We start from the raw sequence: 18,361 nt of genomic DNA on the forward strand, positions 1-18,361 counted from the left end.
AACACAGACTATCTTGTAAGAGTGCATCTGTAAAGTATATATTAGGCAAGTAAGAATGTATCTGTAAAGTAAATATTAGGCAACAAGTGAACAGTCAGTCCTTGAAGGGGTTGGGTTACAATTGGGAAAAATGGACAAATGTAAAGAACTGACTGAGCAACTTTACTAAGGGTCAAATTCAGATGGCTAGATGACTGGGTCAACTGGGTATCTCCAAAACAAAAGATAGGATGTCCTAGTTATACAGTGGTTAGTACCTAACAAAGGTGGTCCTAGTAAGAACAGCCAATGAACCATTAACAGGAGTCTTTATTGTTTTGACTGATCAGTGTACATGTCAGTCACTTACAGGTTCAGAAATTCTGTACATTTTCTTTCAGGCACCCAGCTACAAAGTGAATGGCACTATAGGGTTAAAGTTCTTCCTTGTCCTGCAATATTACCCTGTGCTGAAATAAAAAAAATCCACAAGAATGTATTTTATTAGAAATCAAAGAAAAGACCATCATCAATATTATATTATAATTCATTGTTTATTTTTAAATTGTTATCCAGCCGTCAAAACCTGTATTGTGAAAAGTCCATCATCATCTTATTCATTTATAATACATTACTATTTTTAATGTTATTCTTACTATCAAACTTAAATTGTCCACTCAGTGTAGCTATGGAGTTCTGTGTATATATAAACTGCTTAAAAGTTTTCAGGGTGGGAAATGGTAATATTTGTATTGGTGGAGTGACCTATGTGACGGCTGTAGTGAGGGAAGAACTTGTTCAAAGACAAATACATTTAACAAAAATGCTATACTGTATGGATAAGTGAGAAACTGTGTTCTACAAACTGGCTCAACAAAAACAATAACCCACTATTTGCTGTATTTTCTAAAACATTTTTCCTCTTTATGTGACCCTGACACATAGTAAAAAAAATCTTATCAGGCTCATGTCTGTAAAAGAAGAAATAGAATGCTTACTTGGTCCCTGTCCTTGCTAACCCCCACATTAGTAGAGGAGTCAGTAGTGACATGCAGGGTAATAGGAGGAAACGGGGGGATATGCAGAGCTCTCTGAAGAATAAATCCCCTGAAAGTGTCAGTTTCTGATGGACTTTAAAGATCCATTTCTTAACAACAGTGTGGAGTTCAGCACCTTTATTCTTTACATGTATGAACTTGTTTAGGACTTTTGTTATATCTGTGAGGGTCCTATGTAAATATAATCCATAGCAGGCTGTCAAAATTCACAATGTATCATAGTGGATTTTGGATTGGTTCCTATGGGTTGTTGCACATGAAGTAAACCTGTGCTCAAGCTGCAAAGTAGTAAAAATGAATTGAACAAGCAAAGCTCCAAAAAAAGAGGCCCTCAATCTCTGCAGCTATAGTCACTGTGACATTCATAGAGTTTACAATAGAGGCACTAAAATGTTAGCTCTTTTCATATTAATTTATATTGCTCAAGAATTTTGGCAGCCTTCGAGACCTACAATGGAAACACACACTAGGTGTTTTAGGTTTTTAGAAATCCAACTTTAGAGTCTTTGAAGTCATCCTTAGGAATCTTTAAAAATTAACTTTCCAGTACATGCAACTAGATAGGTCAGGCAATAGTGATGGTCAACAACTTGCTCAGCTTTAAATCAGTGCAATTTTCAATAGACTTGCTTGTGGTTTGCATAAAAGTCAAATATTTTGCATTACATTGACCATATCTAGCTTTGAACATAAAAAGGTCCATTTTCCAAGAATTGTATATTACAGCTAATAGGAAAACATGAATTTCCTAATACCATAATAAACAAAACATTCTAGATCAATAGAGAAAACTAACCTTCTATTTACGGATTTGGTATAAATATTTAAATATAATTTGTTTCCAGCAACAGCCATTCTCAACCAAGGTTCCACCAGAGGTTGCTAGGGGTTCCTCCAACTGTGGCTGAATAACCTCCCATTTGATGGTGCTTGCATAGTTCTGGGGCCAACACCACTTGGCAGAGCTAGTTGCATTACTCTAATTATGTTTTTAAGCATCTATAAAGGTGTTATTCTAGTCATCACTGTAAGGAAGGCATTCTTTCCACTGGCCACCAATGTAAGAAACTTTCTTTTCCCACTGACTGCAGGGATTTCCCAAGACCTGAAAATTATTTCAAGGTATCCTCAGGGGAACAAAGGTTAAAAAAAGGCTGATTTCAAGTATTTGTGTTATTTTGCTTGGCTGATTTTATTTTCTTCTGCTAGCTTGTAAGTCTTTAGTATGACAAAAGCATTTAGATGTCATTAAAGCAGATACCTACAATGATGCTTTGACCGGTTTCCTAGTTTGCATTGTGGTAAACATTATATTACTTACTTTGCCAATAAATATTAGAATGGTACCAGGCTTTACATCAAAGGCACATCTTTATATAATAAAAGGTACCTTTTGGTATAGATTATACACATGCATGCATGTTTATTACAGACTGTTGCAAAGGAAAAAATTCTTTCAGCAGTTGATCTGTGTCTTTAAGTCTGACAGATTTTTTTATTTCTATTGAAAGCTTTATTATAACTCCAAACCTGTCAGGATAGAAACTCAAAGGTAGACATTAGATAACCCCTCCTGAATTTGGCTGTTGGCTGTTTTTCTAGGTACAATACTCTAAGTTACTGGTCCCAAACAACGTTTTCTAACTCTATTGATCCAACTTTGATTTACAAAGCAGTGAAGAGAGTAGATCAGCATAACAGCCAGGCAACTGACATTTTGGTAAATCGGTCATGACTACTATGGATTTCTCCCACCGTTTAATTTAAGCATTTCTTTTTGGTAGAAGGATGCTGCTACTATTGTGTTCTTAGCTACACATTTGACACTTTATGTTCGGCTCTTCAGTGCTCCCCTACTGTTGCTTTGTTTGTGGCTTTCACTGCAAAATACATGGAACTTGTTGATAAGGGAGAAAATCCGACCAATTCCCCTGGGTCTGTGTTCTAGATAAACAAGTGCTAGGTCACAGCACTGCCAAATAATGCAGGGCGATGTTTTTATTACTGCTGCAACACCAGCTAACACTGCAAATTTTGGTGGCAGCTGTGCAAGGAGTGATATGGGGTGCATTGGACTCGTGAGCACATAGTGGTCACAAATAAGGGGTCTTTTACACAGTTACTGAATAGGAAAGATGATTGTGTATTTGGTGTAGAAAAAATACCACCATAAAAGAAAGAACTACACAAATAGGTAGACAGAAAAACTACATTTTTTTGACTGAGTGCCTCTGCCCCATTGTTGCTTAGGTGAAATGATGAAAGTGGTTTGCATAGTTACTCACTTTGTTTTATAGCTGTATTGTGAAAGAGGGAGGTTGGAATTCCAAATACAAACAAATCACTCAATTGAATGCTGGTGAAGTAGGGATGGCAAGTGTTGCGTGACCAACTGCACTGAGTCTGTCAGTCTGATGAAAAAATCTCTACTAAAGAAAAGGCCTTGCAGGCAATGTAGAACCTGCATTATGTTTGGCTGCTATTGTACAACATCCTTTGCTTGGTAATTAGTGGGATATAGGTTGGCTTCCAAATGTGGAAAACCACTTCTTAACCACAAAAGGTAGTTATCTATCACTTGGACACAACTTGACATACCAAAAACAAGTAAAACAAGTTTTCCTGAATGAAATGGGTGTGTAAAATGCACTTCTATAAAAAGATGGCAGATCTGGGTTCACTAATGTGTCATCCAAGCAGTTCAGTGATCTTTAGAATAATCTTTTCATCACAAAGTTACAAGGGATGCTATTACTTCCTATTCCTTCTGAACATATCTGTCCTGCCTATAATTATTCTGACCCTCTGGCTTAAAGAAAAGTTGGGTTTCCTAATCTATATACCTGGTTAGTGACTGGGTGTGCAGCATAACATCCAGGCAACTATCACATTAGGTCAATTGTGAAAGCCTCCACATTTCTCTTAGGGAAGGTTTTACACAAATGTACCAGTTAACCTGCGATAAAATGCATGTATAACCAAAATGCATTATAGCAAACCATGCATGTGTTACTGTATTGCCCCAATACATTAAAACACACAGCTGCACACCACAATGCAAGGTAACACTACCATGGGTTGTGGCATGCTGCAGCAGGTAAAATGGCACAGGTGCATTTTTGCCATGGTGGCAACCCATTCAAATTGCTAACACACTATATTGGACTGCACAGGTCCTAAAAGATTCGTTGGTGAATGCCTTTGGTTATTTTCAGACACGTCACATGTTCTGTTCATAGTTTCTGTGATTTGCAGGTACATTTTTAACATTGTACAGTAACTGTACAGAAACGCTAATATGGTCATCATGTGAAGAACAGGAATTTGAGAATTCTTTTACCAATGCCTTTATAAACAAGTAATGCCTAAAACACTTTTTCCTGGTGTGTAATCGATTCGGATCCATGAGCACAGAATAAGATAAAGAAACATAGAGAGTAAGCTAAAGCTACATTCTGAGAAAAATTAAACAAATAAAAAGTAAACATTTCTTTGCAAAACTTTGGCAGTAGTAACTGTATATATGTATGAACAATAGGTAAAAGTGGTGAGGAGAAGCAGAATGTAAAAAGAAAAGATCTGTATGGGAAAAGAAGATAGAAAAAATACTCTCTTACGGTGATTAGAAGGAGCAGACCCATCATGACTCCCAACATTATATACAAATTTTGTGTTAAGCCTGCTGCCCACAGTGGCCCCAGAATTGTGGCTACACCTCCAACTGAACGACGAATCCCATGGTTAAACCCTGCAAAATGTGAAATACAATATGATCTATATAAATATCTATAGTAATAAACAGATATTGCTTGTCTATGTTGACCTGTACTTTGAGTATATACTATATTATTTTTTATATTTAAAATCCAATAGACTTGTTAAGTAAGACAGAAAAACATTATACGATATTGCATTATGTATAAAAAACACAAACAAAAAACAGGTAATGTACTTAAAGTATACATGTAATGTTTTTTTAAAATTTAAAATGACTGTAATTTAAAGGGGCTAAATTACCATTACAATTTGACAACAGCCATCACTATGTGCCTGCACAGAGTATAAGATACATTTAGAGTGCCATATTGTACAAAATGCTCATTTGGAAGGCTGGCATTTGGCCTCATCCATCCAATTCTCCAGTATTGGTCAACAATGTAGCTCATCACTGGAAGCTAATAAGACATAATAGGCACAGTGATTATGATGCCTTTGTAGGAAGCAGCTCTGACCAAATCAAAACATTTTAATTTCTAATTTCTTCTCTTTTTTGTCTATTAAAAGGACACAAAAAAATCTTAGATCTTTTGGATAACCTACAACATTTCAACTAAGGGGTAAACAAATGCAATGAGACCCAAGAAAAAAAACAAAAACAAAGAACCAGGGTCTGCTTGAAGCCCAGTGGACTTAATAAAGCTTTCCAAAACTGGATAAGATGGAAGAATCTGGATGACCCAGCAAACCTTCAATGGATCTGGTCCAGGATTGAAAACATTTGCAAACTATTAGCAAATGATTTTTTAAGAAAATCTATTCTGAGTTTGCTGGATTACACATGTACACTCGTGATAGTGTTTTCCATTCTTGGAGAGCTTTGATAAGTCAGACCCAATAAGTCATCTAAAGTTACGCCCCAAACTGACATTAGTTGAGGCCAAAACATCCACCTGGAAGAGAGAACAGAAGACCAAGTGGCATCCTTGCTACTCTCAGAAACAGACGCACTCACAGATCTAGTACGGTACATAGGTACAGTTTCAAGGCTGTAATTCTAGAATACTTTCTTAACCATTTGCCTTGTAACTGTAAGGTGAAGCAAAGTGGTACCCATACCCTCACTAGTGCCAATCCCCAGCTGCAGAATTATTTTAATTCCTTCTAAGACATTTGTGTTCCTGTGTGCCCTAAATCCATGTGATCCCAAGAATCCAGGGACTCTTTTTGCCTGGGACCTTGTTTGCTTCTGTCACCCTTGATATTGCCCTGTGATCCACTTGCCCCAGAGACCCTAAGCAATTGTAAACCAGTGATCCTGAGACCATGAGAATCTATGACCCTTTACGTCTTGAAAATCTGTCTCTGCAGTTAGCCATTCCGGCTGATTCCTGAGTTTGCTTGTTTGTTGTTAGTCCTGAATTTTAACCTGCTCCAGGATCTAGATTTGGTATTCTGGATGTCAACTCTATACCATGAATTTTTGCAGGGTGGTCTACAAAAATGCTTTAATGTAGCAACTCAACTTTTTTTTAGGACTCACATCCCCTTAAGCTGCTGTGTATAAAATCAAAATGGTGCTTTTTTTATGACCAACCAGCAGTAGATACCGAGTAAAAATCAAGAACTAGATAGGTCAGCAAATCCAGTTCTTCAAAATAACTGCAACAAAACTGCATAGAACAAAGCACTGCTTAGTTTTTCTAACAGATGATACACACTTCTTATTTACACTGTATACCATGTAATTTCTTTGCATTATTCCCTCACCCTTCACTTCTAAATAGATTCTGAGCCACCTTTATAATTGTGCAAACACGCCATGTAAACATGATATAACTACACAGTAAATTCTGTACTTGTTTCTTCATCTTCTGACTACAGTCTAGGCGAACTTTACATGACTGCTGAAATTGCAGTGGGAATAACTGAGACAAGGAATAGGGAAGAAAATCACAAAAAAATGATTAGGTTACTATTACCTCACTTAAATAGGAAGGAGTTACTCACCTTGGGTCTTTTCGGCTGTCACTTTGGAGAATAGAGACACTTGGGGTGCTGATACGAAAGGAAGACCAAAAATTTGTAGGAAAACCCCAATTATAAACTCTGTCAAAAGAAATCCATAGCTTCCTGCAAAACATATGAATAAAGTATCAAAATGCTGAAAGCTGTACTTGGAGAGACATAGTACTGAAGCCAGAGATGGCCAGGCAACCAGTATTTTCCTGAGCAGATCAACCTATACATATTTCTTAGCACAGGGTTTGTTAAAAAAAATCAGACCGCTTATGGTATATCTGTTATATCCTGTTCTGGTGAGACAAACTTTAGACTGAACAGGAAGTCCTTCCCCACTATAACAAAAACTACAAAAAAATGTGGAAACAGATATGGTTTGGGTACAGAATAAAGTAAAATTGTCATGCAAATAATATAGAGGCTGCAATTGCTGACCTTTTCAACTGAAAATGCCTGTTAGATAGCTTGTATGCTGATTCACTGGTTTCAATACTGTCCAACACACAAAGGAACTAAAACAAGCTGGGATATCAGTCAAAGAAATTTCTGAAGCCTGTATCTACTACAGCTATGCAAAATGTTGTCCACTGTTTGAAAAAAATGACTGATCAAGCCAAAAACTCTCCTTTTACATAGGGAGCATACTCAAAAGCAGTTTGTTATCACAAAATGGTGTGTCCTTTTTAAATCATAATAATAATTGAAATCACCCACAAGAGCCTGATCAAAGTTTACCTACCCAATAATGTTTGGGCTGATAAAATAAATGCAAGCTGATACACATAGGTTCCAATTAGGAGTAAATAAAGGACATTGTGCAGACCCGTAACCTTTTTGATCAATGTCTGTGTATAAATAGTCTATTTATATGTATTCAGAGCCGCACTGACTTTGCTGGAAACCAAGCCATGGGGAAAGCAAAAAAACTGTCATTGGACTTGCAAGACAATATTGTTGAACATATTAGGAAAATATATAAAATATATCCAGAGTTTTGAAAATGCCTGTCAGCAGTGTTAGGGGTTCTGTTGTAAAGTCAGGTAAACCTATCAAGATTTATGGCACAGGCACTGGGAAAATTTGTCAAGATGCTAAGAAAAATCTATAAGCTACTTCAGCTGAAATTCTCTGCAGACAAGTGGTGCTGATATTTATAAAGAGGAACTGGGGTCAAGTTGCAAGAAACAAAAGCCATTACTGTGCCAACACCATAAAACACCCTACTTACAACATTCACAAAAGAAACTAAACAATCTTTAAATGTCCTTTCAAGTGATTTGATCAAAATTAAACTTTATAGTCACAGTCTAACAAAATGTACAACATCCCTGCTGTAAAACATGTTGGATTTCTAAAGTGTTTGGAGCTACAGTGGCAAAAATAATTTGAAAATGTATGGCACAATGAATACAAAGTGTTACCACAAAAAATTGAGAACAATTTGCATTCACTAGTCCAGAGGCTGTGCATGGGATGTTCTTGGATCTCCTAACATGACAACAAACCAAAACAAAAGGATCGACCCTTCACGGCTTCAGCAGAATAAAAGTGAAGGGGATTTATCATACTAAACAACTTTGGGAAGAGCCTGGTGGCTTTTTCCAAGAAGAATGGGCAGTTTTACCACCTGAGAAAATCAAGTGCCTAATCCACAATTATCACAAAAAACTGCATGCCATTAGTGATGTTAAAGGGAGCGATACACAATATTAAGAATTATTTCACCAGAAGGGAACAATACAAAATATTAGGAACTAAGAAAATGCACACTTTTGAACATGAACCACACCATTATTTTCTTTGTTGTTGTTTTGTTCAGCAGTTGTAATATACTGTGATTCCTTATAGAATAACTTGGAACCCATTAAAAGTAAAATAAATGTGCAGCACGGTGGCTCAGGGGTTAGCACTCTGGCCTTTGCAGCGCTAGGTCCTAGGTTCGAATCCCAGCCAGGACACTATCTGCATGGAGTTTGCAGGTTCTCCCTGTGTCTGCGTGGGTTTCCTCCGGGTACTCCGGTTTCCTCCCACATCCCAAAAACATGCAGTTAGGTTCATTGGCTTCCCCCTAAATTGACCTAGACTACATTAATGACATATGACTATAGTAGGGACATTAGATTGTGAGCTCCTTTGAGGGACAGTTAGTGACACAACTATGGACTCTGTACAGCGCTGCGTAATATGATGGCGCTATATAAATACTGTATAATAATAAATGTGTTTTTCTTGATCACCCATGTATTCTTTTAACAATGTTACAAATATTGCACATTCTTCCACGGTATGTATGCACAACAGGGTTATGAGCACAATTGTTCTTTTTCCAGGTTATTGACTGAAAGAATTTCAAAGTAGTCAGCATGATATCCAGTCAATTAACAATTTAATTTCAAGTTTAAGTTTTATTTAAAAGGAAACTAGAAAATAAAAGAGAGTAAGATCATAATGATAATAACACAACATAAAAAATTAACCTTAAATAATAAACTGAGTATGTATGTGTGTTCTCATCACTGTAATCAATGTTCTTCCCAGAACCTTTTAGCTGGGTGCACCACCCAGGACTTTTCAGTGACCACCTGGCTGTTTTTGAGTGGTTACTGAAAAGGTAAGTCACAACACAGGGGCACTGGACAGTTGGAGAATATTACAATGATAATGGAAAAAAGGGACCTACTAAGGGGGTGGTCATTTGAAAGTTGGAACAAAGTTTAGGGAGTGGTAGAATGCTGACAGAATTATAGGGGTTATTGGATTCTTATGGCCTCAACAAATGGGAAGACTAAATTTGTCCTGTGTGTTTCCCCACCTTCTTTTTGACTACTAGGTTACAGCTTCTTCCCACCCACCTTAAAAAAAAATCTGGAAATAACACCGAGTGTAATACTTATCTGTTGCTCTCTACCAGTTTCAAGCTGTCCTTTCTTCACTGACATTTCCCCATCTGTGCTGCAGCCATATGGAGATTCTGTGTAAGGTAAAGGCTGTACCTGGCTGCCATACATAGAACCCTCCCTATAAGCTGTGGTGAAGGTCTGCCCTAGACAGAGGCTATTATTATGAGCATGTACTGTAAGTTTGTGCATGTTACCTAAAATAAGCATGAAAACCATGTATTGCTGGGGTCACAATGGCAAAGTAGAGGATAGGGTGGGACCAATTAGTTAAGCATAATAAATAAACACAGAATTACAACAATATGTTTTAATGGATAAAACCTTTAAAGGGAGACTAAGCAAATTATAACAAACTAAATATACAAAATTCCTTTAGTGAACACTTATGAACAAACATAAACTACAAGTAAAATAAGACCTGTTCACCTTTTGGTTTTGCCAAGAATATGAGGCACCATATGCAGGAGATATTACAGATGAAAAGCCCAAAAGCCAGAAGGAGTCGATCTGTACAGCAACGGCTGAGGGAGCGTACAACAAGGAAACCAATCAACATCTGCAAAGATACCACAGTCAAATTACCTTATTTCAAAAATATGCAAAGATAGGTGGTTCTCTATATAAGATTTTATGGTTTTGAACCACACACAACAAAATTGCATAAATAAAGTGTAAATAAAGCTAAATACAACTGGTAGAGGATTTTTACATTGGAACATTCACCTCCACCTTTTCTAAAGAAAACTGTAATATTTTGAATTTCCCATCACTTTTGTTTTAGTGCTGTGAAGACTTAGGAATCTCAAGTTTTTACTGCTCCCACACTGGGTTTTCCAATTATTTTCTTCGACTACTGAATCCCGCCACCGAAATAAAAAGGGGGTTTTACTTATTACCCAATTTATCCGACAACAAAAATGAAAAAGTACATGTGCAATGTGATTATACTCCACAACAAGGATTTTGCTACTTCGAATAACACATGTGATTTACATGATATCGAGTGTCCTGATTCCAAATCTGAACTCAGAATTTACCCGTACAGATTTTAAGTTGGAGGCCTGCTATAGCTGATCAAATGGTCAGTAATTGGGTAATGTATTTATACATAAGAACATTATACCAGTTGCAGCTACTACTATGCCTGCTGCCACCTCAGCTGAATCACGTGCCCTGGTGGCATGCATGTTCCAGCAGCAGCTGGGAACATCTGGGCAAGTCAGTGAGCTGACGTCAGAAATAGGTATATAAGGCGACATGGACCAAGGGCTTGTCTATAGTGCAAAACCATCTTATTGGATAGTACAGCTAGGCCATAGTGAGTCTGTTTTGAGCTAAAGATAAGATGAGTAGGCACAGCTGTGTCATAAACCAGACAACTTTTGCTACATTTTTGGCAAATATACCCCGTGTGATCAACGAACATATTCCTCACTGAAAAGCTTTTCTGCACTCCTTGATCGGTAAATTTGTGCCTTATGGGACCTCATCTGCTTTACAAATCCTTTATTACACTCTCTGAGTGCTTGCTTCTCTGAATTCCAGTATCATCATATTTTAACTCTATTTTCCTGGGGTTTTTCATCACTTCTGTTATAAAGTACAGAGCTTGCTATTACCAGCAGGAACCGTTTGTCTTAATAGCATAACTTTATTGTGAATACAATCAGGTTTGGAAGGGAATCTCCTGGCAACGCAGAAGTGACTCTCTTGAAATGTTTGCACTTTTTTGCACATTTTTAATTTGCAAGACACAAAAGACTGCCTCAGAAAGTATTTGCCTAAATGTTTTCAGATATATAACTGCTGGCTCAAAAGTTCTTTTGTTGCTTCAAACAGTTACAAAGATGTAATCTGTTGGAAAAGTGCTTTCATACAGCCTGAGTATATTACTTTTTTGCCAGGATTAACTGATTGCATTCTGAATTTATGCACCTGCCCTCCTAACCCTTTGTATCTGCTTATTGCAATTACACTCTATTGGGACTGTCTCACAGGTTTAGTATACTGTGAGTCTGAATATTTCACCAGCCTCCTCTACTGTAATTATTGAGTTTACGAGACTTTAGAGATACCGTCATGTGCAGCTAATCGGGGAAACAAACCTGCTTAACCTCCACTCTTTATATCCTCTAGTACAACCTCATATATTTGTTCCTCTCCCTTTTGAAACATGGGCAAGGGTAAGCCGAATAGCCAATCCTCCCAAAAACGGGAAATAGGAACTTTTTTTGCCCGTTCCAAAACTCCTGGTCCTAGTGGAGGGGGTCCTCACACTAGATTCAACACTGCTCAGACCACCATGTCTGGTTTGGAACCCCCTGACCTTACTTCAGAAGATTCTTCTCCTAATTTCCCTTCCTTATTGGGTGAAGATAAGGCCCCCTCAAGCCCTACAAGCCCTCCACAAACCTCCATGGACCCCACTGAGGTGTGGGACAGAGATGCCTACCTGAAGTCTTTACCTACCAAAGCAGACTTTGAATCGTACCTGGTACGCATTCAAAACTCTTTATGCTCTGAACTAGCCACACTTAGACCTGACCGGCTCTAGAATAGAGGAGGTTGAACGCACAAAAGAGGATCTCTGTACCCACGTACAAAACCATACCCATACTCTTAATGAACACCCAATGCTCCTTCAACAACTTATGTACCAACAGGATGACCTGGAGAATGGAAGCCGCCGTAACAATATAAGGATTCGAGGACTTCCAGAATCGATAGAACCAAAGGACCTTCATCCAGCAGCAATGACTTTGTTTAATGAACTCCTTCAGAGACCTAGGGACACTAATATAGAAATTGACAGTATTCATCGAATCCTGGGCCCAAAAAGCCAGGACCCAGACAGACCAAGAGATGTCATTTGCCGGGTTCATTCTTTCCAGCTCAAAGAGCTTATCATGCAGGAAGCCAGGTCACAAGAGGGGTTCACCTTCAACAATCGTCCCATCTTGCTCCTAACCGATCTCTCTCGCAACACTTTGGCACTCCGCCGAGCACTGAAACCACTGCTGCAACTGCTGAAAGACAACGACATCAAATATAGATGGGGCTTTCCATTTCAACTTCTTGCTCACAGAGGTAGCAATTCTGCCACCTTTCGTCAACTGGGAGACTTGCCTGCCTTCTTGGCGACGTTTCAGCTTCCCCAAGTCAACCTTCCTGATTGGCCTAGGCTCCCCACGATTTAACCCCTCCAGCGAATTCTGACTGGCAGCGAGTACAAAGGAAGTCTAACAGAGACCAGGTGAGCAATTCTTCACAGGCCCCTCTGTGACTGTGGACTAATATATCTGGGGATTTTTGTTGTACCCTCGACACATGAGGACTGGTTGCCCCCTTTTTTAGTGGGTCTGGATTGCTTGCCCACAGAGGTGTTTTGTGGGTAAGATTTTTCTTCATATTGAACTGCTCTGATACTGTTATTATTGATATAGTTTATGATATGATACGCTTTTAGAGATGATACGCTTTTAGAGAATGAGGATGTGTACTTGTACCCTTCCCAGTACAGCTTACATTGGCTATTTCATCCAATATTTTTATTGGCATATAATTATAACCCCTGCCCGGGTGGTGGGGGCCTGGTCCTGACCACCTGAGCTACCCCTTCCAAGGGAATTTGCGCAGCTGATCTGCGCTTATTGTTTTTTTTTTGTGTGTTGTTTGTTTGTCTTTTTGTTTTGCACATTGTTTCATTCACCTGTCTACCCCTCCCTCTTATTTGACCTTCCCCTGTGTCCCTACTCCCTACCCTTGGTAATACCTATACTACCGAGAAACTTTGAAAAGTCGCCTCCATCTTAGTACGATGGGCATGGTTAAAGTAGTTACCAATAATGTTAAAGGGTTGAATACTCCCAAAAAACGCTCTTCTATTTTGGCAGAATTGAATAGGCTTGAAGACACATATAGCTTTCATACACAGAACCCGTTCCCATTTCCGGGCAGACAGGATTCCGAGATTGGGCAATAAGAGATATCCGGTAGCTTATCATAGCTGTACGGATTCATCTAAATCCAAAGGGATGAGTATTTTGATAGCCTCCTCTGTTACATGGCATTTTAAGGAACAACTGAGTTGCCCAAACGGCGGATTTCTTTTTGCTAAGGGGTCTTTAGAAGGCTCTATAGTCACCTTGGCTGCCATCTACCTTCCTAATACCGGTCAGGCCTCCTTTTTAACTGAAGTGCTCAAAAAACTGGAAAACTTTCAAGAAGGTATACTGATCTTGGGAGGTGACTTTAATTTCTCACCTGAGGGGGCAGTAGACACCTTTGGTGGTAATCATACTTCTTCTCCCACTCGTACCAACAGTAGAATTTTAAAAGTTCTATCTGAACGACGTATGGCGTGTTCTGCATCCCCAGGCTAGAGATTACACGTTCTTCTCTTTACCACATAGCTCATACTCGAGGATCGATCATTTCTGGATCCCACATTCCGAATTACACAGGGTACATTCTTGCTCTATTGGTTCCATTACTTTATCTGATCATGCTCCGGTATCCATTTCTATCGAACTATCCTATTCCTGCCCCAAATCTTGGAATTGGAGCCTGAACGAATCCCTTCTCCAAGACGCAGCGGTCTTGGCAGATGTCAATTCGGAATTATCCGTTTACTTTCAGACCAATGCCACTCCTGAGACCAGCCCTTTTTTACTATGGGAAGCACATAAAGCAGTTAAACGGGGTATATTCATCAAACATGGGACGAGACTTAAGCGAGCCTGCCAGAGGGAGATTGGGGACACTCTTCAGCGTATTGTCTCTCTCGAGTCTTCACATAAATTCTCACTAGACCCTACAGTGGGTAATGACCTCCGAGTTCTCCGTGAGAAACTTTTCTTACTTTGTCTGGATAGGGCGAAACTGGCTCTGACTAAATGCAGAAGAATGTTCTATGAACATGGTAACAAAAGTGGCCGTTTGCTAGCCAACGCTCTCCATGTACATAAAACTCGCTCGTTTATCCCCTTTCTCACGGACAACTGTGGACGGAAAACGTACCATACCAAAGACATAGCAGAATCCTTTCGCCGGTACTACTCCACATTATATAATATATTGAAGTCCTCCTCTCCTCTGGCGTCGGAAGACAGGATACGGGCGATTCAAAACTATCTCTCGGCAAGTGAGATGCCTTCCCTTTCTCCTTCTGAGAGGGAGATATTAGAGACCCCTATCTCAGTGGAGGAATTTAGTGCGGCTATTAAAGATACCCCCACAGGTAAAACCCCTGGACCAGATGGGCTTCCTTTAACGTATTATAAAACTTTTCAGGCTCCTTTGGCGTCTCATTTTCTGGCAGCATTTAACTATATTACTGAAGGAGGCCGGTTTTCCTTGGACTCCCTGCCGGCCACCATTACGGTCATACCCAAGGAGAGTAAGGATCCCTCCTTATGTGCGAGTTACTGACCAATCTACCTTCTTAATCAAGACCTCAAACTTTTTACAAAAATTGCCTCCAGATTGATCACGGTCATGTATAAACTCGTTCATTTTGATCAGGTTGGTTTCATGCCCGGCAGGGAGGCCAGGGACAATACAACCAGAGTACTGAACTGGATTTATTATGCTGAGTCCAGACGTGTTCCGCTTATGCTGCTGGCAACGGACGCTCAAAAGTCTTTTGATCGGGTAGATTGGCTCTATATGGACTGTACTTTATCACACATAGGCCTGGGCCCGAGGATGTTATCATGGATGCGGGCCATTTACTCTCAGCCCAGGGTCAGGGTGAATGGACTGCTCTCCGATTCACTGCCCATTTCTAATGGCACAAGACAGGGCTGTCCTCTATCTCCTTTAATTTTCATCTTATCCCTGGAACCGCTCCTGCGCATGATTCGTGCCTCCTCTACGGTCTCGGGCCTGGACATGGGAGGTTCGGTCCAGAAAGTAGCGGCTTATGCCGATGATTTATTGTTCGCCATAACCAACCCTGTCGTTTCTTTGCCTAATCTCCTGACAATCCTGAATGACTTTAACACCCTATCCAACTTTAAAATGAATTATTCCAAATCAGCAGCTTTAGATGTAACACTTCCAATTGGAGCCTGCTCCCATCTCCAACAATCTTTGGATTGTTTGCTTTCCGATGGGAACCTCATGCGATTACGTACCTAGGCACCAAAATTCCCAAAACACTCTCGGAGCTATTTGACAGGAACGTTCTCCCGCTGCTTTCCACAGTGAACTCTGATCTGGATAAGTGGGATAAACTGACTTTTTCTTGGATGGGACGCAAAAATGTTGTCAAAATGAAAATTCTCCCTCAGTTTTTATACCTTTTTCAAACGCTGCCCATTAAAATTCCTGGGTCATTTTTTAGGAACCTCACCTCCAAACGTTTTCGCTTTATTTGGCGAAATAAAGCTCCAAGGCTTTGCAGATCCTTACTCATGAGGTCCAAATTAGAAGGGGGTCTGGGAGTCGCGAATCTGTTTCACTACTATTTGTCGGCCCACCTGACACGGGTACTAGATTGGTGCCGAAACGGGAAGCTTAAGCAATGGATATTGTTGGAGCAGTGTTTCTGCCCAACACCTTTGCGCGTCCTTCCTTGGCTGCCAATCTCGGCCGTCCCAGATCTTAAGTCTCATCCTACGGTGGTATATACATGGGAGCTGGCTATAAGGAGCTTCCACCGTTTGCATCTGTCACCTTCCCCGTCACCTCTTTTTCCGGTGCTGGGCAACCCGTCATTCCCCTCTAGGTCTGCAGGGCGCTACACTTTATTAGATCAAAAAGATGGATTGGCCCAAGGGGACTTAGAGAGGCTACGGGTGACTTTCATCTGCATTTCTGGAAAACTTTGCAGATTACCCATTTCCTGTCTGATCTTCGCCCGGTCCTGTCTTATTGCAGGTCCCTTACTCCTTTTGAACAACTCAACATGGGTGAGGGGGGTATTAGACACGCTTTATCTGTAGTTTATAGGCTGTTGCAAATTCCACCTCCTGATTACACGCCTGCATTCCTAGGTTCTTGGGAGGCTGATTTGGGTCTTTTACTCTCTATGGAGCAGAAAGAAAATATTCTCTATTGGACCCAAAAAGCTTCCATCGCTAGTAAATACCAAGAAACTTGCTTCAAGGTGGTCTCGAGATGGTACCGCACTCCCGAGAAATTGCATCGAATTTTCCCAGAGGTATCGGACCGTTGTTGGCGGTGTCAGACAGAGAAAGGCATGCTGCTACATATATTTTATTATTGCCCTCTTTTGCTAAGTTTTTGGGTTACTGTGAGGACTATTATTCAACAGATGTCAGACCAAGATATTCCTGATGACCCCGGCTTTTTTCCTTCTTCAACATAACTTATTTTCAAGGAAGGCATACAAAAGCTCGGTCGTCAGACTCCTTATTGTGGCTGCCCTTTCCTGCATTGCTAATTGCTGGCGAAATCCGGCTCCGCCCACGATTGGATTGTGGCTGGGTAGAGTTAATGAAATCCATCGTATGGAGGATCTTACCTCCTCCGTGAGGTGCACTGGCAGGAAGGTAGCTCATACCTGGTACTACTGGGCAGAATTTATGCTTACTACCGAGTACAGAGACCTTGGTTCCTCTAATTGAATTCTATGTTTGGTTCTCATATCTACATTTTTTCCCTTTTGGAGCGACCCCCCTACTTGATGCACTTTTCCTTCTACTCCTCCCCCTGTCCCTTTTCCCTTGTGTCCCAACCCCCCACACCTTTTTGTTGTATTATTTAATTACAGTTCTTTTTGTTTCTATTTTCACTTGCACTTTTATAATTTCTCTTAGGATTTTGTTGTAACAAGTGTGCACTAATATGGTTTGAATACTTTTATGGTTGTTATGTTAGTATATGCCTGTTTATTTGATTTAACTCCAATCCTGTGATATTTTTTGTATCCCCCGCCACCCCCCCCCCTTTTTTCTTGTACCCCGCAAAAACTTTAAATAAAGAATGTTTAAAAAAAAAATCAAACTTTTCTTTGTGGTTTTGAAAACAGTGAGGAAAGGTTAATGGATCTGTTTATGACTATCCAGGGCTCCTTGAGTTTCCTTACTTCCTGTTCTGCTGAAGTTTTACTGGACAGAAAAAAAAGGTAACTCTCCAATACCAACACAGACATAATAAGGATTTTCTACATCAGGGTACAGAAGCACAGAACCCATCAGATTTAAATTTTTGTCTGCATCTCAGAATTTCACACACTTCCTTGCCAGTGAAACCATTGTAGCCTGGACATGAAGAGAGGGTAAGTCTATATAACAGAACTTCAGATAACTGTAAAAACCTGACAGTAGATCAGTTCAAATTCTTCCCCATTCTATCCAAAGCTACAAAAAGTTTTAACTTGACACTTAAAAGAGAATTTTTCATTCTAATGTGTCACTCTTTTGCAAGTGTTGGAACTTTGACAAAACAGTCTGGCATTCATCTGTGATAGAAAGGTATGGAATGGTAGTATCCGCATATTGACTGTTTTTAACAGTAGGGCTAATGACATGACAAACAGATGAGGGTTACATAACATAATTGTGTGTCTTCACATTGTTCTTGGAGAGGCATCTTCCCATCTATGACAAGGCAAACGAAGACGGTAATAAGCTACAACAGCACTTATAACCCAAGTCAAACCCTCACATTTTGTACTGTCCTCTTTTTTTGAACTTCCTCATTTGCATCATGCAGTCA

The 18,361-nt window shown here is 39.7% G+C and overlaps 1 protein-coding gene across 1 annotated transcript in view; it reads right to left on the reverse strand.

The window, feature by feature from the left end:
- Positions 1-4,654: 4,654 nt before the first annotated feature.
- LOC140328630 (major facilitator superfamily domain-containing protein 8-like) overlaps positions 4,655-18,361 on the reverse strand; it is a gene marked incomplete at its 3' end in the record, with an annotated part of 35,821 nt that continues 22,114 nt past the window's right edge. Inside the window, 3 exon segments of the mRNA XM_072408392.1 lie at positions 4,655-4,785; positions 6,765-6,887; positions 10,103-10,232. Coding sequence (XP_072264493.1) covers positions 4,655-4,785; positions 6,765-6,887; positions 10,103-10,232 — 384 coding nt within the window.

The sequence above is a fragment of the Pyxicephalus adspersus genome, chromosome 4 (assembly GCF_032062135.1).
Source record: "Pyxicephalus adspersus chromosome 4, UCB_Pads_2.0, whole genome shotgun sequence".
In the NCBI taxonomy this organism is placed as follows: Eukaryota; Metazoa; Chordata; class Amphibia; order Anura; family Pyxicephalidae; genus Pyxicephalus; species Pyxicephalus adspersus.